The 24,927-nt window shown below is 42.9% G+C and overlaps 2 protein-coding genes across 4 annotated transcripts in view; one reads left to right on the top strand and one right to left on the bottom strand.

The window, feature by feature from the left end:
• Positions 1-308: 308 nt before the first annotated feature.
• baiap2l2a (BAR/IMD domain containing adaptor protein 2 like 2a) lies at positions 309-22,385 on the top strand. Of its 2 annotated transcripts, XM_031827174.1 has the most exons (14): positions 310-490; positions 794-869; positions 1,560-1,646; positions 12,172-12,233; positions 12,541-12,612; positions 13,297-13,377; positions 13,780-13,905; positions 14,245-14,434; positions 14,700-14,919; positions 15,189-15,254; positions 15,407-15,575; positions 16,127-16,170; positions 18,746-18,844; positions 21,315-22,385. In XM_031827174.1, exons 1-13 carry the CDS (start codon positions 437-439, stop codon positions 18,822-18,824), a joined length of 1,326 nt encoding a protein of 441 aa, XP_031683034.1. In that variant the 5' UTR covers positions 310-436; the 3' UTR covers positions 18,825-18,844; positions 21,315-22,385. The 2 variants fall into 2 exon arrangements, with proteins under 2 accessions (XP_031683035.1, XP_031683034.1); XM_031827175.1 differs by lacking the exon at positions 21,315-22,385 and having other exon boundaries at positions 309-490; positions 15,410-15,575; positions 18,746-19,426.
• Positions 22,386-22,917: 532 nt separating this feature from the next.
• The window catches only part of LOC109893192 (parvalbumin-7-like), a 43,513-nt gene continuing 41,503 nt past the window's right edge, over positions 22,918-24,927 (bottom strand). For both annotated transcript variants that reach the window (XM_020486289.2, XM_020486287.2), the window contains exons 3-5: positions 23,982-24,114; positions 23,622-23,731; positions 22,918-23,498 (exon numbers count right to left, since the gene is read on the bottom strand). In XM_020486289.2, the coding sequence (XP_020341878.1) occupies positions 23,473-23,498; positions 23,622-23,731; positions 23,982-24,114 (269 nt within the window). In that variant the 3' untranslated portion in view covers positions 22,918-23,472. The remainder of the gene's footprint in view (positions 23,499-23,621; positions 23,732-23,981; positions 24,115-24,927) is intronic.

The raw sequence follows: 24,927 nt of genomic DNA on the forward strand, positions 1-24,927 counted from the left end.
TGAAAATCACTATCTTTAAAATGCATTAACTTTTGATGATGTCATCGGGTAGAACTTTATATATTAGAAATGCACTTTTTTCACATATGTAGACGCTGGTATTGTAATGGAGATAATGAAAATAGCCATTTTAAGGCCCCTACTTACACAAATAACCTATCTTTGTAAAGCTTAGGTCACTAGTCGCTGAGTGTTTTGTGTTGTTGAATCGTTTATAGCTTTGACTTGATTAATAATTGACAACAGTCCTCTCTGAGCTCCAGTGTCAATTACTCACACGTTCTGTTCTGCTCCCCGCCCAGTTTCCTGTGAATTAGAACATCCGCGTTGATACGGATAGGGGACTTTCAGGACTGTCACCCTTAATTTTCACAACGTATAAATAAATAGATTGAATGTTTCATAGGCAGCCAGTGGGAACACTTTGAGCGTCAGAATGTCTGGACAAAACAGCGACCAGTTGCATCGCTCTACTTTGGGCATATATGCGGTGAGTGAGATTGGTTTGAAATCTTGACAATTGTTGCGTAGCCCTAGATATAAGCTTCACCTGTAGGCCTAATCTGCAATGCACATTTGTTGTTCTTATATTCTGTTCAATTTGGCGCACTATAGTCGTGAGCAGTACAGTATTCTATGGATAAATACAATATCACTTATGAACAGGATATATGTATACAGCTTACTGTTCAAGATAAGCACCACACCTTTCAATGTCTCACCGTGTGTGTGTCTCTCTCTCTGTGTGTGTGTGTGTGTGTGTCTCTCCCTGTCTCTGTGTGTGTGTCAACAGAGCCTGATGGATCAGTTCAACCCAAGTCTACAGAAGTTAGTGTCTTTGGGAAACAGCTACATGCAGGCTTTCCAAGGTGAGAAAGAAAGGAAGTGAAACCGATGACCTTTGTGGCATGCATTTGAATACGATGAAGCATTCAAATAAAATAGAGTACATTGTGACAAAATAGTCATTCTCAGCAGAGTCATACATACAGTAAGTATATGACTGATTTATACTAGAGATCCTTCTCAGAACTATATCATCTCATCAATGAGAGATCATTTGTCGTGCCCTTCCTTGACGCCTCTCCTCACTTCTACACAACAAACCTGGAAATAAATACAAATAACTTTTCATTTTGTCAACAGAGTTCATAAGGTTTCCCGTACTGCCATATCACTTGGGAATGTTTATTACGATGAACCTATAGGACATAATATGACCTACACATGTTTCTATTGGTTGAACTGCTGAATGTAAATGTGTCTGTCCAGTTTATGTTCTGTCTGCAGCAGTCCTTTTCCACTCCAAAGTAATGAGATATGGAAATATGGAACATGTATATGCGATGGGCCCAGCTATTTGAATCATTTATAGATGAATCTGTCGATGCATATTAAACAAACTTTCTGCAATTTGCTGCTTTCAGATTCATGTGTTTGTTGGGCTTTTACTGGCATGAGTCTAACTCTGGCATGTCAGCAAAGTGAATCATATCAACTGGATATGCAATTCAATTGCTTGTTTGTTTCTCTGTGTGTGTGTGTGTGTGTGTGTTTAGCCCTAGCTGTGACCAGTGAGGCTTACTTCAGCACCCTTGCTAAGATAGGGGAGCAGGCCTTCCACACCATGTCGTCTCGCTCTATTGGTAAGAACCTCTTCATTCACTGTGTGTGTGTGTGTGTGTGTGTGTGCACACGTGTGTGTGCGTGCGTGTGTACATTACATATGTGCATGTGTCTGCCGTATGGTGTGTGTGTGTGTGTGTCAGGTCAGTTAAAGAGTATGAGAAAGGTTAGAGATGCAGGAACAAAGCTAGAGAAACACGAAGGACTGATGTACTGTATGGGTCCTTTGTGCTGTTTATGGTTGTGGTTATTACCCCAATCAATGCAATGTGTCCTTCACCGAACCACACAGAGCAAAGTTTACCTGACAGGCAGCACATTGGTACACTTCCTTTTACCGTCACAATAACTCTGGAGCTTTCTTAGACGAGGGCGTGTGTGTGTGTGTGTGTGTGTGTGTGTGTGTATGTGTGTGTATGTGACAGAGGGTGGACACTGGGTTGGGTTGAATAGCAGTTGTGCTGTATGCGTGTGTTTTTTTGTTTGTTGTGCCATACACAGTATGTCTGTTCCTGTTTGTTTTGAGCAGAGTTATAGAGCGCATAGGTGTGTATTTCTATATTATTTGTTTACCCCATAGTGGAATATGCATTAAAATGAACTTTGCCCACATCAGCGTGACTGTAATGTTGATGCATTTTGAGGTAACAAGACAACATGTACGTGAGTCTAACCATAACAACTGGTCCAGAGTCAGTCTTTCCATTTCCCTAATAAGAGGTATAATGTAACCGGAGCCCTTGTTAGGGGGTGTTATCTGTACTATAGCAGTGGAATCAGGTGACAGAGCCGTATGCATAATAGAGTGTAACAGGCTGTGGGTCCTGTTTAGTTCATTTAACCCACCCTGAACCTAGCCACTCAGACACTCTGAGGCTAAAATGAGTTACAGATGTAGGATCTTAATTTGATCACCCTGTTGAAGGAGAACTTTCCTGCAATGTAAGAAATGTAAAACATGTACTGTATTTGAGGTTTAAAAAGGCATGGGACAGGTAGCACGTCCGGTGAAAAGGTCAGGGTTCCATAGCCGCAGGCAGAACAGTTGAAACTGGAGCAGCAGCACGCCCAGGTGGACTGGGGACAGCAAGGAGTCATCAATCCAGGTAGTCCTGAGGCATGGTCCTAGGGCTCAGGTCCTCCGAGAGAAAGAGAGAATTAGAGAGAGCATACTTAAATTCACACAGGACACCGGATAAGACAGGAGAAGTACTCCAGATATAACAAACTGACCCTAGCCCCCCGACACATAAACTACTGCAGCATAAGTACAGGAATGTTATACAATTGTATAATCTATGTAATTCTACTTAATAGGGCCTAATATAGAACCCCCATCCATGCAAAAAGTGTCAAATAAAAATAATTATACTGTTACCACTTTAACAATGTATTTTTTAGGCCTTGATATTCACATTATTATTACATTCTAAAATATGTGAGAATAACGTGGACATTGCCTGACTAAAATATTATCTGTCTTCCCAGACACGTGAAATCAATGGATTAAGAAGTCCTAATACATTCATTTCATTTAATTGATATCCTTATATGAACTGTAACTCAGTAAAATCTTTGAAATTGTTGCATGTTGCGTTTGCATTTTTGTACAGTTTGGATTTATACATGGCGATTTTTCTGTAGCCATGTTGCCGACGTCGGCACACATAATAAAGCCATGAATAGGGACAACATCCCTAGCCATGTCCTCAAAGCATGCGCAGACCAGCTGGCTGGTGTGTTTACGGACATATTCAATCGCTCCCTATCCCAGTATGTTGTCCACACATGCTTCAAGATGGCTACCGTTGTTCCTGTACCCAATAAGGCAAAAATAACTGAACTAAATGACTACCGCCCCGTAGCACTCACTTCTGTCATCATGAAGTGCTTTGAGAGACTCGTCAAGGATCATATCACCTCCACCTTACCGGCCACCCTAGACCCACTTCAGTTTGGATACCGCCCCAACAGGTCCACAGACGACGCAATCGCCATCACACTGCACACCGCCCTATCCCATCTGGACAAAAGGAATATGAAAAAGGAATGTAAGAATGATATTCATTGACTACAGCTCAGCATTCAACACCATACTACCCTCCAAGCTCATCAAGTTGGAGGCCCTGGGTCTCAACCCCACCCTGTGCAATTGGGTCCTTGACTTTCGGAGGGGCCACTTCGGCCCCACAAGGGTACGTGCTCAGCCCCCTCCTGTTGTCCCTGTTCACCCACGACTGCGTGGCCATGCACACCTCCAACTCAATCATCAAGTTTGCAGACGACACAACAGCAGTGGGCTTGATTACCAACAACGACGAGACAGCCTATACGGAGGAGGTGAGGGCACTCAGAGTGTGGTGTCAGGAAAACAACCTCTCACTCAACGTCAACAAAACAAAGGAGATGATTGTGGACTTTAGGAAACAGCAGAGGCAGCACCCCCTATCCACATTGAAGGGATAGCAGTGGAGAAGTTGGAAAGTTTTAAGTTCCTCTGCGTTCACATCACAGACAAACTGAAATGATTCACTCACAGACAGTGTGGTGAAGGCGCAACAGCGCCTTGTCACCCAAAACCCTGACAAACCTTTACAGATGCACAATCGAGAGCATCCTGTTGGACTGTATCACAGCCTGGTACGGCAACTGCACCGCCCTCAACTGCAAGGCTCTCCAGAGGGTGGTGCAGTCTGCACAACGCATCAGGGGGCAAACTACCTGTTCACACCCTACTATCCAGAAGGCGAGGTCAGTACAGGTGCATCAAAGCTGGGACTGAGAGACAAAAACAGCTTCTATCTCAAGGCCATCAGACTGCTAAACAGCAATCACTAACTCAGAAAGACCCAATCGCTGGCCACTTTAATAAATGGATGACTCGTCACTTTATACAATGCACTCTAAATAATGCCACTTTAATTATGTTTACATATCTTACATTACTCATATCACATGTATAAGTCAACTGTATGTAGACGTGTTAATGCACTGAAATATCTCACAGCTGCTTTCAGCGATGGAAATATATCACAGGGTCTAACAGTTTATACACACAGGACATGTCAGAAGTAAGTAAGCATTTCACTGTAAGGTCTACTACACTTGTTGTATTTGGCGCACGTGTCAAATAAACTTTGATTTGATTTGAAATAATGTTTACCTGAATTGAGCTAAAGGTAAAATCTGGGAAAATTTCAGTTCCGTATTGATATTATCAGTTCACTCAATCGTAAACCTGATTTAACATTCAACTATCTTACCCTTCACTAACAATACCTGTGTTCATTCTCTCTCTGTCGATTTAGCAACAAAATCGACATGTATTCAACCATGGGGCAAAACAGCTAAGGTTGGCTTATATAGTTGACATGTACGTTATATTTTGTCTCCAATGTTTATTGCAAACGAATACATTTGCACAATGACCACCTGTTGTCTCAAATACATTGTTACAGTTGTTGGTTAGCTAGCTAGCAAATATTTGCATTGACATGAAATCAAATCAAATCAAATTTATTTATATAGCCCTTCGTACATCAGCTGATATCTCAAAGTGCTGTACAGAAACCCAGCCTAAAACCCCAAACAGCAAGCAATGCAGGTGTAGAAGCACGGTGGCTAGGAAAAACTCCCTAGAAAGGCCAAAACCTAGGAAGAAACCTAGAGAGGAACCAGGCTATGTGGGGTGGCCAGTCCTCTTCTGGCTGTGCCGGGTGGAGATTATAACAGAACATGGCCAAGATGTTCAAATGTTCATAAATGACCAGCATGGTCGTATAATAATAAGGCAGAACAGTTGAAACTGGAGCAGCAGCACAGTCAGATGGACTGGGGACAGCAAGGAGTCCTCATGTCAGGTAGTCCTGGGGCATGGTCCTAGGGCTCAGGTCCTCCAAGAGAGAGAAAAAAAAGAAGAGAGAATTAGAGAGAGCATATGTGGGGTGGCCAGTCCTCTTCTGGCTGTGCCGGGTGGAGATTAAAACAGAACATGGCCAAGATGTTCAAATGTTCATAAATGATCAGCATGTTCGAATAATAAGAAGGCAGAACAGTTGAAACTGGAGCAGCAGCACGGCCAGGTGGACTGGGGACAGCAAGGAGTCATCATGTCAGGTAATCCTGGGGCATGGTCCTAGGGCTCAGGTCCTCCGAGAGAGAGAAGGAGAGAATTAGAGAACGCACACTTAGATTCACATAGGACACCGAATAGGACAGGAGAAGTACTCCAGATATAACAAACTGACCCTAGCCCCCTGACACATAAACTACTGCAGCATAAATACTGGAGGCTGAGACAGGAGGGGTCAGGAGACACTGTGGACCCATCCGAGGACACCCCCGGACAGGGCCAAACAGGAAGGATATAACCCCACCCACTTTGCCAAAGCACAGCCCACACACCACTAGAGGGATATCTTCAACCACCAACTTACCATCCTGAGACAGGGCCGAGTATAGCCCACAAAGATCTCCGCCATGGCACAACCCAAGGGGGGGCGCCAACCCAGACAGGATGACCACATCAGTGAATCAACCCACTCAGGTGACGCACCCCTTCCAGGGACGGCATGAGAGGGCCCCAGTAAGCCAGTGACTCAGCCCCTGTAATAGGGTTAGAGGCAGAGAATCCCAGTGGAAACAGGGGAACCGGCCAGGCAGAGACAGCAAGGGCGGTTCGTTTCTCCAGAGCCTTTCCGTTCACCTTCCCACTCCTGGGCCAGACTACACTCAATCATATGACCCACTGAAGAGATGAATCTTCAGTAAAGACTTAAAGGTTGAGACCGAGTTTGCGTCTCTGACATGGGTAGGCAGACTGTTCCATAAAAATTGAGCTCTATAGGAGAAAGCCCTGCCTCCAGCTGTTTGCTTAGAAATTCTAGGGACAATTAGGAGGCCTGCGTCTTGTGACCGCAGCGTACGTGTAGGTATGTACGGCAGGACCAAATCAGAGAGATAGGTAGGAGCAAGCCCATGTAATGCTTTGTAGGTTAGCAGTAAAACCTTGAAATCAGCACTTGCTTTGGAAGCCAGTGTAGAGAGGCTAGCACTGGAGTAATATGATCAAATTTTTTGGTTCTAGTCAGGATTCTAGCAGCCGTATTTAGCACCAACTGAAGTTTATTTAGTGCTTTATCCGGGTAGCAGGAAAGTAGAGCATTGCAGTACTCTAACCTAGAAGTGACAAAAGCATGGATTAATTTTTCTGCATCATTTTTGGACAGAAAGTTTCAGATTTTTGCAATGTTACGTAGATGGAAAAAAGCTGTCCTTGAAATGGTCTTGATATGTTCTTCAAAAGAGAGATCAGGGTCCAGAATAATGCCGAGGTCCTTCACAGTTTTATTTGAGACGACTGTACAACCATTAAGATGAATTGTCAGATTCAACAGAAGATCTCTTTGTTTCTTGGGACCTAGAACAAGCATCTCTGTTTTGTCCGAGTTTAAAAGTAGAAAGTTTGCAGCCATCCACTTCCTTATGTCTGAAACACATGCTTCTAGCAAGGGCAATTTTGGGGCTTCACCATGTTTCATTGAAATGTACAGCTGTGTGTCATCCGCATAGCAGTGAAAGTTAACATTATGTTTTCGAATAACATCCCCAAGAGGTAAAATATATAGTGAAAACAATAGTGGTCCTAAAACGGAACCTTGAGGAACACCGAAATTTACAGTTGATTTGTCAGAGGACAAACCATTCACAGAGACAAACTGATATCTTTCCGACAGATAAGATCTAAACCAGGCCAGAACTTGTCCGTGTAGACCAATTTGCGTTTCCAATCTCTCCAAAAGAATGTGGTGATCGATGGTATCAAAAGCAGCACTAAGGTCTAGGAGCACGAGGACAGATGCAGAGCCTCGGTCCGATGCCATTAAAATGTCATTTACCACCTTCACAAGTGCCGTCACAGTGCTATGATGGGGTCTAAAACTAGACTGAAGCATTTCGTATACATTGTTTGTCTTCAGGAAGGCAGTAAGTTGCTGCGCAACAGCCTTTTCTAAAATTTTTTAGAGGAATGGAAGATTCGATATAGGCCGATAGTTTTTTATATTTTCTGGATCAAGGTTTGGCTTTTTCAAGAGAGGCTTTATTACTGCCACTTTTAGTGAGTTTGGTACACATCCGGTGGATAGAGAGCCGTTTATTATGTTCAACATAGGAGGGCCAAGCACAGGAAGCAGCTCTTTCAGTAGTTTAGTTGGAATAGGGTCCAGTATGCAGCTTGAAGGTTTAGAGGCCATGATTATTTTCATCATTGTGTCAAGAGATATATTACTAAAACACTTGAGCGTCTCTCTTGATCCTAGGTCCTGGGAGAGTTGTGCAGACTCAGGACAACTGAGCTTTGAAGGAATACGCAGATTTAAAGAGGAGTCCGTAATTTGCTTTCTAATAATCATAATCTTTTCCTCAAAGAAGTTCATGAATTTATCACTGCTAAAGTGAAAGTCATCCTCTCTTGGGGAATGCTGCTTTTTAGTTAGCTTTGCGACAGTATCAAAAAGGAATTTCGGATTGTTCTTATTTTCCTCAATTAAGTTTGAAAAATAGGATGATCGAGCAGCAGTAAGGGCTCTTCGGTACTGCACGGTACTGTCTTTCCAAGCTAGTCGGAAGACTTCCAGTTTGGTGTGGCGCCATTTCCGTTCCAATTTTCTGGAAGCTTGCTTCAGAGCTCGGGTATTTTCTGTGTACCAGGGAGCTAGTTTCTTATGAGAAATGTTTTTAGTTTTTAGGGGTGCAACTGCATCTAGGGTATTGCGCAAGGTTAAATTGAGTTCCTCAGTTAGGTGGTTAACTGATTTTTGTCCTCTGGCGTCCTTGGGTAGACAGAGGGAATCTGGAAGGACATCAAGGAATCTTTGTGTAGTCTGTGAATTTATAGCATGACTTTTGATGTTCCTTGGTTGGGGTCTGAGCAGATTATTTGTTGCAATTGCAAACGTAATAAAATGGTGGTCCGATAGTCCAGGATTATGAGGAAAAACATTAAGATCCACAACATTTATTCCATGGGACAAAACTAGGTCCAGCGTATGACTGTGACAGTGAGTGGGTCCAGAGACATGTTGGACAAAACCCACTGAGTCGATGATGGCTCCGAAAGCCTTTTGGAGTGGGTCTGTGGACTTTTCCATGTGAATATTAAAGTCACCAAAGATTAGAATATTATCTGCTATGACTACAAGGTCCGATAGGAATTCAGGGAATTCAGTGAGGAACACTGTATATGGCCCAGGAGGCCTGTAAACAGTAGCTATAAAAAGTGATTGAGTAGGCTGCATAGATTTCATGACTAGAAGCTCAAAAGACGAAAACGTCATTTTTTTTTGTTGTAAATTTAAATTTGCTATCGTAAATGTTAGCAACACCTCCGCCTTTGCGGGATGCACGGGGGATATGGTCACTAGTGTAGCCAGGAGGTGAGGCCTCATTTAACACAGTAAATTCATCAGGCTTAAGCCATGTTTCAGTCAGGCCAATCACATCAAGATTATGATCAGTGATTAGTTCATTGACTATAATTGCCTTTGAAGTAAGGGATCTAACATTAAGTAGCCCTATTTTGAGATGTGAGGTATCATGATCTCTTTCAATACTGACAGGAATGGAGGTGGTCTTTATCCTAGTGAGATTGCTAAGGCGAACACCGCCATGTCAGTCAAAACACTTCAAAACAAGACATGGTATCAATAACATGACGAAAAATGCTGAAATGAGCCACTTGCGATACCTCACATGGCAGTTTGTCATTCTTGCTAGCAATCTGGCAATCCAGAATCACAACAGGCTGACTTCTGCCCCATGGAAGAGCACACATCATTTTCATGACATTATCAGCCAACCCATCTATGTAGCTAGATGCTAAATAATTGTATTGTGCACACACACACACACACACACACACACACACACACACACACACACACACACACACACACACACACACACACACAAAATCTAGTCACTAGATTTTGTGTGTGTGTGTGTGTGTGTGTGTGTGTGTGTGTGTGTGTGTGCACAATACAATTATTTAGCATCTAGCTAATACAACAACCATCTCACTCTGTGTTAGGAAATTCTTGAGAAAGAATCACCAATCTTCCATAAATTGGAAAAAATGTTAATTCAGCTATCGAGCTTTGTTTTTCAACAGATACGGTAGCTAACTAATTGAGCTGACGTTACTGAGAGTAGCTAACGTTAGCCTTAGGTTAGCTAGCTAGCTGAGAAATTATTTGCATATTTGCACAGTAGCGTTACTTGATTAGACAGTAATTGGTTAGTTAGTGATACTTGAGGGGTGTTGAACAGCATTTTCAGTGTCTAAATAGCTAATCAATTACTGTCAAAACCAGTGGTGTAAAGTACTTAAGTAAAAATACTTGAAAGTACTACTTAAGTAGTTTTTTTGGGATCTGTACTTTACTTTACTATTTATATTCTTGGTCACCTCCCTGACCAAGGCCCTTCTCCCCCGATTGCTCAGTTTGGCCAGGCGGCCAGCTCTAGGAAGAGTCTTGGTGGTTCCAAACGTCTTCCATTTAAGAATGATGGAGGCCAATGTGTTCTTGATGACCTTCAATGCTGCAGACATTTTTTGGTATCTTTCCCCAGATCTGTGCCTCGACCCAAGCCTGTCTTGGAACTTTACGGACAGTTCCTTCGACCTCGTGGCTTGGTTTTTGCTTTATCATTGTGGGGTGTTGCATGTAGATTGATGAGGGGAAAAAACTATTTAATCCATTTTAGAATAAGGCTGTAACATAACAAAATGTGAAAAAAGTCAAGGGTTCACGCCTTGTATGATAATGAGCCAGCGATTCTTGTCCCTCCCACAATATTTTACCACAGCAATATTTATTTACAGCAAAAGATCAACACAGTACTTTATTGTTGAATTGTACTGAAAAGCTATTCAGCAATTGCTAATAGTGAAAATGTAATTATATATTACAGCATACCAACTGATATTTGGTGTTTTATATCACTTGTACTTTGGGCCTTAACATAACAAAGGCTTCGAAACTGACAGTGACTACAGGGCAAAAGAGACACGGTTGTGTAATTTGTTCATTTTCAGTAATTTGAGTTAATTTTCACCAAGTGAGTTAATAGGATAATGTTATCCAGGAATCGGGATTGGGATTTCTGGAAAACCTGGGAAATTTCACCTGTATTGCATGCTGTTTGGGGTTTAAGCCTGGGTTTCTGTATAGTACTTTGTGACATCTGCTGATTTCAAAAGGGCTTTATAAATACAGTTGATTGATTGATTACAATATGTCAGTTAAATCTGTACAGCATTCTCACTAATGGGTGCAACAAATAGAGCCTCTTACAAGTCACAACTAAAAATATGTTAATGAGTCAGAAGCAACAACACCATGCACCCACTGGTGTTAAAAAAAGGTTTTGCGCTCCAAAAATGCAGTATGATACTGTATTTTGCATAACAGTGAATTACTGGCAGAAATTGACCAGTAAGTTACTGTACATTTTTGGGACAAGGTTTGTATATTACAGTATTCTCTGGGGGCAGAACATTCTCACTCAACTAGAGCTTCTTACAAGGCATGCCTTAAAATATGTTAATGAGATTCTTTCCCCGCCCACAGCATTTTCCCACAATGCACCATCATGTATTCTTTGAAACATATTTAATGTATGTTTCTGTGCATTCTACAGTGTTTTTATTGGCTTGGCCATCAAACCCCTGCAACTTTTACAGAACGCTGCAGTCCGTCTGGTATTTAACCTTAACCTTTAACCTCCGCACACTCCACTGGCTTACAGTTGAAGCTCGCATCCACTACAAGACCATGGTACTTGCCTACGGAGCAGGAAGAGGAACTGCCCCTTCCTATCTTCAGGCTACACTCAAACCCTACACCCCAACCTGAGCACTCCCTTCTGCCACCTCTGGTCCTTTGGCCAGCTCCCACTCAGCCCAGTTCAAGCTCTTCTCTGTTCTGGCACCCCAATGGTGGAACCAGCGTCCCCCTGAATCTAGCACAGCAGAGTCCTTGGCCATCTTTCTACCTCTGACTTTTCTGATATCTATTTTATTGAGGAAAAATGTATTTGCTATGCCTGTGATATGTGGTTGACCCACCTAGCTGTTTTAGGATGAATGCACTAACTGTAAGTCGCTCTGGATAAGAGCATCTACTAAATGACAAAAATGTCAAATGTGAAAAGGACAAACTCTTACAATGTGCTTTAAAACTCGTTTACGATATTTTACTGTGAATTCTACTGTGTTTTTACTGTTGAAATTACAGAAGTGTCTTACAGTGTAGTCAGAGAGATGCGCCTTGGGATGTTGTTAAAGATGATAAAAGCAGTGTGTGTGTATGGGGGGTGGCGGGGTAGGACTGTATGTGTGTTTTGACACCGTCTCTTTATCTGGGGTGTGTGTGTGTGTGTGTGTGTGTGTGTGTGTGTGTGTGTGTGTGTGTGTGTGTGTGTGTGTGTGTGTGTGTGTGTCAATGTCTGCCTATGATAATAATTTCTCATTGTGTCTCACAGGAGATGTTCTGATTCAGATTTCAGAGAACCAGAAGCGTCTCACCACTGAACTTGAAGGAATAGTAGGTTCCTTTACACTCCTCATCAAACAGTAGAACAGTGGCACTGCACTAGTTCTTTTACTGTATTAGAATTCAAAAGGAAGAATTACGAGTGTATTGCAATTGTACCTGGGGATGTAGTTATACACCTGTCGAAACAACTCACAACTAAGCAACCCACTTATTAATATATTGTACTGTATATTTTACCAGATGGTGTAACATCACAGTTGACTCTATAATCTGACAATTTGAGATGTGATTGTTTGGCTTACCAGTGGTGTTTCAACTACTGCGATCATAATAACCATTCTCTGTGTTGCTCTAGTTCCGCTGGTTCCACACTGAGGTGCTACAGGAGATGAACAACAATGTCAGACTGGATAAGGACTACATAGCAGTGAGTAGCCACTCTCCTTCACATACCCCTTTCACATACTGTACTCCCTTGTGTTGACAGTACAGTAGTAGTGTAGTAAAGATCATGGACTGGCACACATACAGAATCCGAATGTACAAAAGTAGTACAGAAGTAGTGGGCAGTGCCCGGACCATTCCTGTTTGATCCTTACTGATACTTTTACATAAAGACTATGGTGGTGTTATTATGTATACACTCAGTGTACACAACATTAGGAACACCTTCCTAATATTGAATTGTACCCCCTTTAGCCCTCAGAACAGACTCAATTTGTTGGGGGCATGGAAAGCATTCCACAGGGATGCTGGCCGATGTTGACTCCAATGCTTCCCACAGATGTCCTTTGGGTGGTGGACCATTCTTGATGCGGGAAACTGTTGTGCGTGAAAAACCCAGCAGCGTTGCAGTTATTGACACACTCAAACTGGTGTGTCTGGCAAGGGCACTTAAATGGCACAAAATCCAGCTCTCAACTGTTTTAAGGCTTAAAAATCCTTCTTTAACCTGTCTGATTGAAGTGTATTTAACAGGTGAGATCAATAAGGGATCATAGCTTTCACCTGGATTCACCTGATCAGTCTATGTAATGTAAAGAGCTGGTGTTCCTAATGTTTTGTACACTCAGTGTAAATGTATCTGGCATTGATGTAATGTGTCCTCCAGGGCAGCAGGAGGCGATATGAGATGGAGGTACAGAGCCAGGCCATATCTTTGGAGAGGCAGCTGAGGAGAGGGGCTCACCAGGTCAATCATGTGTGTGTGTGTGTGTGTGTGTGTGTGTGTGTGTGTGTGAGAGAAAGGAGGTTGGTGGCATCTTAATTGGGGAGGATGGGCTCATGGTAATGGCTTGAGCGTAACAGGTGGAATGGTATCAAACACATGGTTTCCATGTGTTTGATGCCATTCCATTTGCTCAGTTCCGCCCATTATTATGAGCTGTCCTCCTCTCAACAGCCTCCACTGGTGTGTGTGTGTGTGTGTGTGTGTGTGTGTGTGTGTGTGTGTGTGTGTGTGTGTGTGTGTGTGTGTGTGTGTGTGTGTGTGTGTGTGTGTGTGTGTGTGTGTGTCAGATAAAGAGTATGAGTAAAATAAAATAAAGAGTATTTACACAAGTTCTATATTTACACATTGCATGTGTGCTCACAGGATGAGTACATTCACTTCCTGAGGGAGAGTCAGCGCGAGGCTCTGATGGAGGAAGAAAGGCGATACCGTTTCCTGGCTGAGAAACACTGTGGTCTCACTCAGTCCATCATCTACCTCATGAACAAGGTAGTGTAGCTTAGTTCATTGTACTACAGTCATGCTCTACCAACTGAGCTACAGAGGACGACCCATAAACCACATTCATCATAGAAAGAACCGTGGCTGGTTTGCAATATGACCACCTGCTCCTGGCCTTTTCCATTTCCAAATCTCCAATTTGTGGATTTGAAGGGAATGAATAAGTAGAGGCTCCACCTAGTGTGTTGCTTTCTGTTTTTATTTTTTTTTGAGAGAGAGTGGTAAGTAAGAGAGAAGAGAGTGAGTTTCCTGACCTAGATGAAAGCCAATGAATAAACAAGGTGAATGAAAGTAATGCAATGTGTGTGTGTGTGTTCGATGAGCCAGACAGGGGCAGGGGGAGGCCTACAGCAGATAGCTGATGGATGGAGAGACCAGGTCAACGCCACCAGACGACCTGGATCCCGGAACCCCTCTCACCTGGACCAGGACAACACATCCAGAACGAGGGAGGAGGACAGGGGGAGCCAATGGTCAGGCAAAGAGGAGCAGCCTCTGGGAAGAGTGCCCTCCAGAGGTGGGGGCATGATATACTGTATATCTACACTACAGTATACCAAACCTATAGTGTTAGATAGAGTACTCATCTTCGTGCCCAGTTGACTACTTTGGTGGAAGTCATCAATGGCAATGTCCATGCTAAAACAGGTTAAGTCTATCTGGATAACTATTATGTACATGCCATACCCATGGTGTTCAGGTGTTTTTCCTCTCCTATGACTTGCCTTCCTGGCCCTCTGATGTTCACACATCTATGTCCGTCCGTCCCCCCGTCCCCCCAGGCCCATCACCCCAGAACATCCGTTCCCGCTCCAGCTCATTTGGCGAGTCCCTAGGTCTGGGTGGAGGTGGAGGAGGGAGACCTATGAGAGCTCTGGTATCCCACCCTGCTAACTCCAGCAACCCCACCCTGCTGCCCTTCTCCCGGGGGGAGGTGGTGAGCGTGCTGGTGCAGGAGCCCCGTAACGGCTGGCTCTACGGCCGGGCAGAGAGCAGCTCACGGTGAGGGAGAGGGAGGTAGAGAGAAATGCTCCTGCCTTTGAGGCAGAGCTGCCCTCACAGAACAACATTGTATAAGGAAAACTTAAATCTGTTCAAGAGATACTCCACTTGATACTGTAGTCTTTGGGATATGAACCAGAAAATGAAAAATGTAATATATATATTTTTTTGCCTACTTGCTTATGACGTGCTGAATGCTAGCATGCCATAGCTCTCTGTCCTTCATAGAAACTCCTAGAAATGTATCTCTTCTCTGCTTCCCCCCACAGCCAGGGCTGGTTCCCAGCTGCCTATGTGGGGACACTGGAGGAGGCCCCTAGATCAACTGGCTCCAGGTGATCCACTAGCTCTTAAAGGGACAGTTCAAGCAAATAAGCAAATAATAATTTCACTTGAGGGTAAATTTGGGTAAATTATCCCTTTAAAGAGATAGTTGCTAATGAGTTGCTAATGCTGTTTTGACTTTTGTTGACCTTTGATCCTTCAGTAGCTCCACCCTTAGGAGCGCCCACAGTATGGACAACCTGCTGGACCAATCAGGAGGCAGCAGCCACGGTAGACCCCCGCCTCCGCCGCCTCCACCCAATAGACAGACAGAGATGCGTCCAATCACACCCAGCATGGATAGAAGGGCGGAGTCTCACTCTGACAATAAGGTAATACTGCCTGGGTGAATGATCACTGAGGATCGATTTTGGCCATGAAGTTCTTAAAATCTAGTCTTTACACTGTTTACGCTATGGTGAGCCTGCTATACGACACTAATGTGGTGTTTCTAACAAATCAATGTTCGTTTGTTATTGTTAACATGATAGTCTGAGGAAAGTCTCTGAGTGAAAGTCATTCAAAGCTAGTTAGAATGGAGTTAAAGCGGAAAAGGTTGAATGAAAATTAGTTTTTAAAATCGGCGGCATGTTTGTCCTCCGGCCAGCAGGGGCACTGTGGCAATGTGCTGTTCTCTATGACGCCACAGCCCTCCTTCTGGTGGATGCAGGGGGGAAGCTCCAGCTGCTGACAGTGTAGGGGGGTGAGGAGTGTGTGTGTCTGTTTGTGTGTGTGTTTGCATGGTGTTGGATCTTTGCATGGTGTGGATTGCACACCCGTAGATGCTCTGCCCCCCTGTCTGGGTTACAGCTCTATATGTAAACATGTTTGCATGGGTTGGAAAAGACACCTTTTAAAGTTGTGTTCTTTCCTCCCCCTGCAGAGAGGAGAGCGTCATGGTGGACCTGGGCCAAACCTCTTTCCAAAGTAAGGAACAGCCATTGCAGTTCTCATCAGTCCTATTTGTGTTTATTCATTACTAAGAAGTGATATCTAGAGAGATCGTCCAAGATTGACGTCGAAATTGGATGTTTATCCATGTCCCGAGGGAAATGCCATCAAAACCGGCAACTAGGGGCAACAGTGAACGCTATTACCATCAAGTAAGCTTGGGTTTTGCTAGGTCATGGTGCCTGGGTGTAACTCCCATGATTCTGGGTCAGAAGGTTGTGTGTTCGTTCCCAGTTGTGGCCACTTTTTTTTATACAGAGTACCTTCGGAAAGTATTCAGACCCCTTAACTTTTTCCACATTTTGTTAGGTTATAGCCTTATTCTAAAATTGATTAAATAGTTTTTTAATGAAAAAGCAAAAACAGTTTTTTTAAACATTTTTGCTAATAAAAAAATAATTACAAAATTAAAACTTATATAAGTATTCAGACCCTTTACTCAGTACTTTGTTGAAGCACCTTTGGCAGCAATTACAGGCTTGAGTCTTCTTGGGTATGATGCTACAAGCTTGGCACATCTGTATTTGGGGAGCTTCTCCCATTTTTCTCTGCAGATCCTCTTAAGCTCTGTCAGGTTGAATGGGGATTGTTGCTGCACAGCTATTTTCAGGTCTCTCCAGAGATGTTCGATCTGGGTTAAGTCCGGGCTCTGGCTGGGCCTCTCAAGGACATTTAGAAACTTGTCCCGAAACGACTCCTGCGTTGACTTGGCTGTGTGCTTAGGAGCGGGTTTTCATCAAGGATCTCTCTGTACTTTGCTCCATTCATCTTTGCCTCGACCCTGACTACTCTCCACTCCCTGCTGCTGAAAAACATCCCCACAGCATGATTCTGCCACCACCATGCTTCAACGTAGGGATGATGCCAGGATTCCTCCAGACATGACAAAGTTCAATCTTGGTTTCATCAGACCAGAAAATCTTGTTTCTCTTGGTCTGAGAGTCATTAGGTGCCATTTGGCAAATTGCAAGCGGGCTGTCATGTGCCTTTTACTGAGGAGTGGCTTCTGTCTGGCCACTCTACCATAAATGCCTGTTTGATTTAATGCTGCAGAGATGGTTGTCCTTCTGTAAGGTTCTCCCATCTCCACAGAAGAACTCTAGAGCTCTGTCAGAGTGACCATCGGGTCACCTCCCTGACCAAGGCCCTTCTCCCCCGATTGCTCAGTTTGGCCGGGCGGCCAGCTCTAGGAATAGTCTTGGTGGTTCCAAACTTCTTCGACTTAAGAATGATGGAGGCCACTGTGTTCTTGGGACCTCAATGCTCCAGAAATGTTTTGGTACCCTTCCCCAGATCTGTGCCTCGACACAATCCTGTCTCGGCTCTCTAAGGACAATTATTTTGACCTCATGGCTTGGTTTTTGCTCTGACATGCACTGTCAACTGTGGGACCTTATTTAAACAGGTGTGTGCCTTTCCAAGTCATGTCCAATCAATTGAATTTCTTAAAACCAGTTTTTGCTTTGTCATTATGGGGTATTGTTTGTAGATTACTGAGTATGTTTTTATTTATTTAATTCATTCTAGAGTATGGATTAACGTAATGTAACAAAATGTGGAAAAAGTCAAGGGGTCTGTATACTTTCCGAAGGCACTGTACATAACCTATCCAAAACCTTAACCCTTACCTTAAAGCAGCAATCAGCAGTAGAAACAATAACAAAGCAGACTCCCTGCCACTGGTTCGGTAAAAAGCTGAGGGATGGGGCTGGAGAAATGCAATCACTCTCGAATTCATAGGCGGACTATGGATACAAAGACTGACCATCCATGATATCAAAAATGAGAGTTTTTAACCATGTTGACATTTTCTTTGTTTACAAATGTTGAGCAAAACAAGCTGATATTTTGACGTTCTATTGGGGTACGACAGTCGAACTAAAGCTTCCGAGGCATTTCTGAGTTCTATTCTTCAAGAATCAATGGGTTCATGTCATAAATGTACAAGTCCAAAAATGGGTGTAGCAATTGCTTTTCTTTTTTCACCGCTTTAACCATTCAGAATGATGTTTTAACCCTATCCCAAACCTTAACCCTTACCTTAACCTTTGGAACGAGTGGCTAAACGCATCCCTTTAACTTTGAAATGTTACGTTTTGAGAAATGGAACGATACAGAGCAGCAGGAGTCAACCCAGGGTGTCAAAAAACATTTGGATCAACTTCAAAATTGGACATTTGGAGAACGTGGAAACATTTCTAGTTCTGCAAGTGAGACTGTGGGAGCTTGTTGGGGATATTGTAATCTGCGCACACGTTCAAATGGCTCTCAGCATATCACACAATGTTATGCAAATGAGTTACTGTATGTGATGAGGCTGGGCCATGCTTAGTCAGTTAGTTTTGGAGAGGCGCCGTGTGCGTTGGGTTAGTGCTGCTGTACACTGTTCATCCAAATAAATGACAACTTGATTATTTCATGGGAAATCATCATTCTGGACTGTTTATGCTGGTTAACAAGCTATGTGTGAGTTTCGGTTTTCTCTCAGGCTCGTTAAAACATAATGCGTGAGCTACCATATCTCTGTTCTCTCACTGTCTTTGTTGTATAGGGGCACCAACCCTTTCGCCACTGTCAAGCTGAAGCCCACGTCCACCGATGACAGATCTGCTCCACGGCTCCGTCGGTGAAGAGGTCACGCCCTTGGGAGGTATTGGGCGCATTCCAGTTCGACTACATTTCAGTCATTGCATTGCATCAACAAATGGTTTCATTCCGCATTATCAACTGTGCAGTCGACTGCTATATCATATGATTCACTGATATGTTAAATTCATACCTATCCAGGCGTTGTGAGATCTGACAGGTGTCTGAAATGTTGATGCCCTAAAACTGCCCCAAATCCTCCCAAACTGTTGAAAACTGTCTTAAAACTGCCCCACACTTTCTCAAAGCAGTCCCTAATACCAATCTTGTACAGTTGGTTATTTAAAAATATGATGGAGTTTATCAGATGACTACAGTGATAAAGGAAGTTTGGCGGGCAATGTGAGATGCCAGAAACCCTAACAGATGCTTGGTGCACTGATTGACCTCGCAAGTGCATTAATCCTTTTTATTTAATTAGCGAGACAAATCTTTGAGGGCACTCATTTATGCACTTTCCTTCAGAATCAGGAATATTTTCTGACTTCATATACAGTTGAAGTCGGAAGTTTACATACACTTATGTTGGAGTTATTAAAACTTGTTTTTCAACCACTCCACAAATTTCTTGTTAATAAACTATAGTTTTGGCAAGTTGGTAAGTATTTATTCCAACAATTGTTTACAGACAGATTATTTAACTTATAATTCATTTTCACAATTCCAGTGGGTCAGAAGTTTACATACACTAAGTTGACTGTGCCTTTAAACAGCTTGGAACATTACAGAAAATAATGTCATGGCTTTAGAAGCTTTTGATAGGCTAATTGACATAATTTGAGTCAATTGGAGGTGTGGATGTATTTCAAGGCCTACCTTCAAACTCAGTGCCTCTTTGCTTGACATCATGGGAAAATCAAAATAAATCAGCCAAGACCTCATAAAAAAATTATAGACCTCCACATGTCTGGTTCATCCTTGGGAGCAATTTCCAAATGCCTGAAGGTACCACGTTCATCTGTACAAACAATAGTAAACAAGTATAAACACCATGCGACCACGCAGCTCTGTCATACTGCTCAGAAAGAAGATGCGTTATGTCTCCTAGAGATGGACGTAATTTGGTGTGAAAAGTATGAATCAATCCCAGAACACCAGCAAAGGACCTTGTGAAGATTCTGGAGGAAACAGGTACAAAAGTATCTATATCCAAAGTAAAACGAGTCCTATATAACCTGAAAGGCCGCTCAGCGAGGAAGAAGCCACTGCTCCAAAACTGCCATAAAAAAGCCAGACTACGGTTTGCATCTGCACATGGGGACAAAGATCGTACTTTTTGGAGAAATGTCCGCTGGTCCGATGAAAGAAAAATAGAGCTGTTTGGCCATAATGACGATTGTTATGTTTGGAGGAAATATGGGGAGGCTTACAAGACGAAAAACACCATCCCAACCGTGAAGCACGGGGGTGGCAGCATTATGTTGTGGGGGTGCTTTGCTGCAGGAGGGACTGTTGCACTTCACAAAATAGATGGCATCATGAGGTAGGAAAATTATGTGGATATATTGAAGCAACATCTCAAGACATCAGTCAGGAAGTTAAAGCTTGGTCGCAAATGGGTCTTCCAAATGGGCAATGACCTCAAGCATACTTCCAAATTTGTGGCAGAATGGCTTAAAGCTCATCAATAAGCTAAGGACCCTGGGACTAAACACCTCCCTCTGCAACTGGGTCCTGGTCTTCCTGACGGGCCGCCTCCCAAGTGGTAAGAGTAGTTAAGGGCAAAAAGTCAAGGTATTGGAGTGGCCATCACAAAGGCCTGACCTCAATCCTATAGAAAATGTGTGGGCAGAACTGAAAAAGCATGTGTGAGCAAGGAGGCCAATAAACCTGATTCCGTTACACCAGCTCTGTCAGGAGGAATGGACAAAAATTCACCCAAGCTTGTGGAAGGCTGCCCGAAACGTTTTACCCAAGTTAACAATTTAAAGGCAATGCTACCAAGTACTAATTGAGTGTGTGTAAACTTCTGACCGACTGGGAATGTGATGAAAGAAATGAAAGCTGAAATCCTTCTCTCTACTATTATTTTGTCATTTCACATTCTCATAATAAAGTGGTGATCCTAACTGACAGGGAATTTTTACTAGATTCAATGTCAGGAATTGTGAAAAACTGAGTTTAAGTGTTTTTGACTAAGGTGTATGTAAACTTCCGACTTCAACTGTACATGTCAGGTACAGGAAATATCGTGGTAGAAGTAGTTGTTTTTATCAAAGCCTTTTGCATTGTTTTCTTCAAGTATCACTTTTGTTTAGTTTTGCTTGTACAGTAACAATATGCCAATTTAAACCAATACTTCACTTTGATGCTAAACTACAGTGAACCACAGTGAGCTAATCTTTCTCTTAGGAATGCCATGCAGGTAGATTGTTATGACAAGTGAGTTTTAGTGCTTTACTTAACAGTGCTGTTTGGTCCAGTGCCTTTAGTAAATGTACAATGAGATTTGTGTGTTTTTTTTGCTCATGCAGGCAGTAGGGTGGCCTACTACTCTAGTGAAGAACCCCGGGTTTGTCAATTCTAATCCACCAATGGGAATACTTAACCTAAATGACCCTTAGTGTGTACTCCTTAGTGTGTACTGACATGTGAGTGTTGAGCTCCAACAAAACAATGACTTTTGATTTTATTGCTAAAATAAAAATGGTAGCTGCTTTTCACATTGTTTCCAATTCCTTTAATCAGAAAGAAATACATCCTCTGATTCTGTTTTTTAGTTGCTGTTGATATTTGACACATTTATTTTCTAGTTATTGAGGGCCAATCGGTAGTGCTGAGCGATTAACTGAAATGCATTGAACAACCAATTAACCGACGTCGGTTCATTTATTTGAATTCCATTTAGTTCTTCTTCTTTTTTTGTGAGCCCAACGTGCCATTTCTGTAGAGAGAAATCCAATCATTCACGAGCAAAATCAAGTCAAGAACTACGTGGGACGCTTGGCTGTAGTATTAAGCCAATAATTAAACCTAATTCAGCACAGAAATTTGGTGATTAACTACAATGACCATAATCCATTGCGCCTGTACTTCCCGGCTTGGATGTTAGATAAGACACACACAGACCAAAATAGACCGCATGATAGGAATGTACAGAACACAACGATGAGAGGGACGGAGACAATTTGTGAAAGTATGCCTTACCTTGTTTGAAGAGCTAGTAAAAATGTTTTTTTTTTTTTACAGACGGCTCTGCGACATTATTAGACAGGCTAGCCTAGCTAAATAGGATGACTAAAGACAGTACGGTATATGAAGCACAGAAATACTGTAACGTTAGATGGTCGGTCGGGCTGGCTGCTACTACTTGAGCAGAGATGAGATGATGACTTTAAGGAATGAAAAATGATAAAGACATCAGATAAAAATGAAGTAATGTACACAACTGAAATGTGTTATCATTATGATAGTCATTTTCTACTTTTCAATGGATGTCTACCCAATGTGAACCGTGACAGAGACAATGGAATATTTGAAATGTTTTGACAGTATAATGTTCACTATTTTTGGTTTTTAATTTCCATTAAAAAGCTTTAAAATCATGTAAATTGTTTTATTTCGTAATGCATTTCATGTGTACCCCATCCCTGCAGTCAAAGGACAAAAACTGCCCGTCTAGTGGCCTCATTGGTGGAATGTTATTAATAGTTTTTATAATTTCACAATTAATTAACATCCTTTTTAAGAAGCTGCCAGAAATCTATGTCAAACGGTTTTGCTATATTTCTATCGTCTGTGATGTAATATTGGGAAGCAAACTCAAAATTGAACACATTTCAACTCCTATATCTGACATGGTACAGGTGTCTTATTTTTTGAAGCCCATAAACATGTGAATGAGGGGTATACTTTTGTTTCAAAGTAGATTTGTTTAACCAACACTGTGTGACTCTGATTTAGCCCACTGCAGTAACAAGCTAAATATACTATTGAAACCGAAATCGAAAACCTTGATTACTTTTTTTGTAATCAAACCAAAACTGAACCGACCTCCAAAAAGCACTAATCACTCAGCAATACCAATCTGAGAAGAAAAGGAGACAAACAGAGGAAGCATTCAGAGTGAGTCAGTTGTTCTTGAGGCATTTTTAAAATTTATTTTAGTTTGTTCGTTCACAGCTTCATCTTTTGGTGTGTTTTTACAACAGCTCATTACCAAAGGAGAGAGGGGAGGAAAGGAAAGGAGCAGTGCCAGAAAGTTGAAATAGAGATGGACAGATAAAGAGAGGGGAAGCGGGACAGAGTAAAAGGGGGGTGAAGTAAAATGACTTTCTCTCATTTTGAAATATCTACACTATTATTTTAACTTGAGGTTATTGGCCTTCCAGGCGGTCTGAAAACTATACATAAACAGAAACACATACGTTTTGTATAAAAAGGAAAAAATAAATAGGTTGTGGGTGGGAGTGGTGGAGAGGGGTAAGTTAGCGGGGTGGGGGGCGGGAGCCACGACCCCATTCCTCCAGTGCAGTAGTAGTAGTAGTAGTGCGCTTGAGTGGGAGAGAGCTGGGTGTCAGTGAGGGCAGGTGGAGGGATGAGGTGGGGGTGGGGGTGGGGGGCTGCAGACTGGGAGAGAGGGAATATCGGGGGCCGGGTGGTGGAGCGCTAGTCGGTTTAGGGATGTGTCTATTACTCGTGCACCAGGGCAACGAACTCTGAAAGAGAACAAGGATAGACAAGAGGTTAGAGCACTCTGTGGAGTCTGTGGAAAATCGGATGACACGATGATGACACAGGTGAGTATATGTGTCCGTCGGTCAGAGAAATAGTTTACTTACCGTCGATGCCGATCATGCCGTCTCCGTCCTTGTCGGCTTCGTTTAAGAACGCTTTGGTTTCTTTGTCGGTCAGGTCCCTGCCGTCTGAGGCAAATCCCTTCAGTACGAACCTATGGACAACAGGAGGATGGCAGAGAGATTTGAATAGAGACAGTACAACAACTAGGAATGTTCTGCGGCCTAAACAGTTAAACGTGAGTGTTTGTTTGTGGATATGGGATGTGGATGCATGTCCGCGTGGTCACTGGATAGTCACCACGCACTGTATATTATTTAATAAATGAAGGTGTAGTTAGTCAAAGTGTCAGTGTGTGTGTGTGTCTCTCTGTCTGTGTCTTTCTGGTTGTGTGTGTCTCTTACTTGAGCTCCTCCTCCTCTATGAATCCGCTGGCATCAGCATCCAGCACCAGAAAGGCTTTCTTCACATCCTCAGCTGACTTGGCCTTCAGACCCACCATCTCAAAGAACTTCTTATGGTCAAACGAGTCAGCCGCTGCAAGGCATAATACACACACAGTTTAGTGAACACACACGCATGTGCGCGCACACACACACACACACACACACAGAGAGTACAGACACAAACGGAGGCAGGCACACACATACATATGCACACACGCGACAGGCACGCATGCACGCAGACAGACCGCATGGCAAGTGGTACCGGTGGTGGCAAGTGGTACCGGAGTGCCAAAAAGGCTTCTCAACAGTTTTTACCCCCAAGCCATAAGACTCCTGAACAGGTAATCAAATGGCTACCCGGACTATTTACACTGCGGCTACTCTCTGTTTATCATATATGCATAGTCACTTTAACTATACATTCATGTACATACTACCTCAATTGGGCCAACCAACCAGTGCTCCCCACATTGGCTAACTAACCGGGCTATCTGCATTGTGTCCCGCCACCCGCCAACCCCTCTATTACTCTACTGCTACTCTCTGTCCATCATATATGCATAGTCACTTTTTATCCATATCTACATGTACATACTACCTCAATCAGCCTGACTAACCGGTGTCTGTATGTAGCCTCGCTACTTTTATAGCCTCGCTACTGTATATAGCCTGTCTTTTTACAGTTATTTTATTTCTTTACTTACCTACTGTTCACCGAACACATTTTTTGCACAATTTGTTAGAGCCTGTAAGTAAGAATTTCACTGTAAGGTCTACTACACCTGTTGTATTCGGCGCACGTGACAAATAAACTTTGATTTGAGACAGGCACGCACGCACGGATGCTTGCACACGCACACACTCACACAAAACACAAAAAACTGCATGGGTGGCTGCCTGGACA

The sequence above is a fragment of the Oncorhynchus kisutch genome, linkage group LG6 (genome assembly GCF_002021735.2).
Source record: "Oncorhynchus kisutch isolate 150728-3 linkage group LG6, Okis_V2, whole genome shotgun sequence".
Lineage (NCBI taxonomy): Eukaryota > Metazoa > Chordata > Actinopteri > Salmoniformes > Salmonidae > Oncorhynchus > Oncorhynchus kisutch.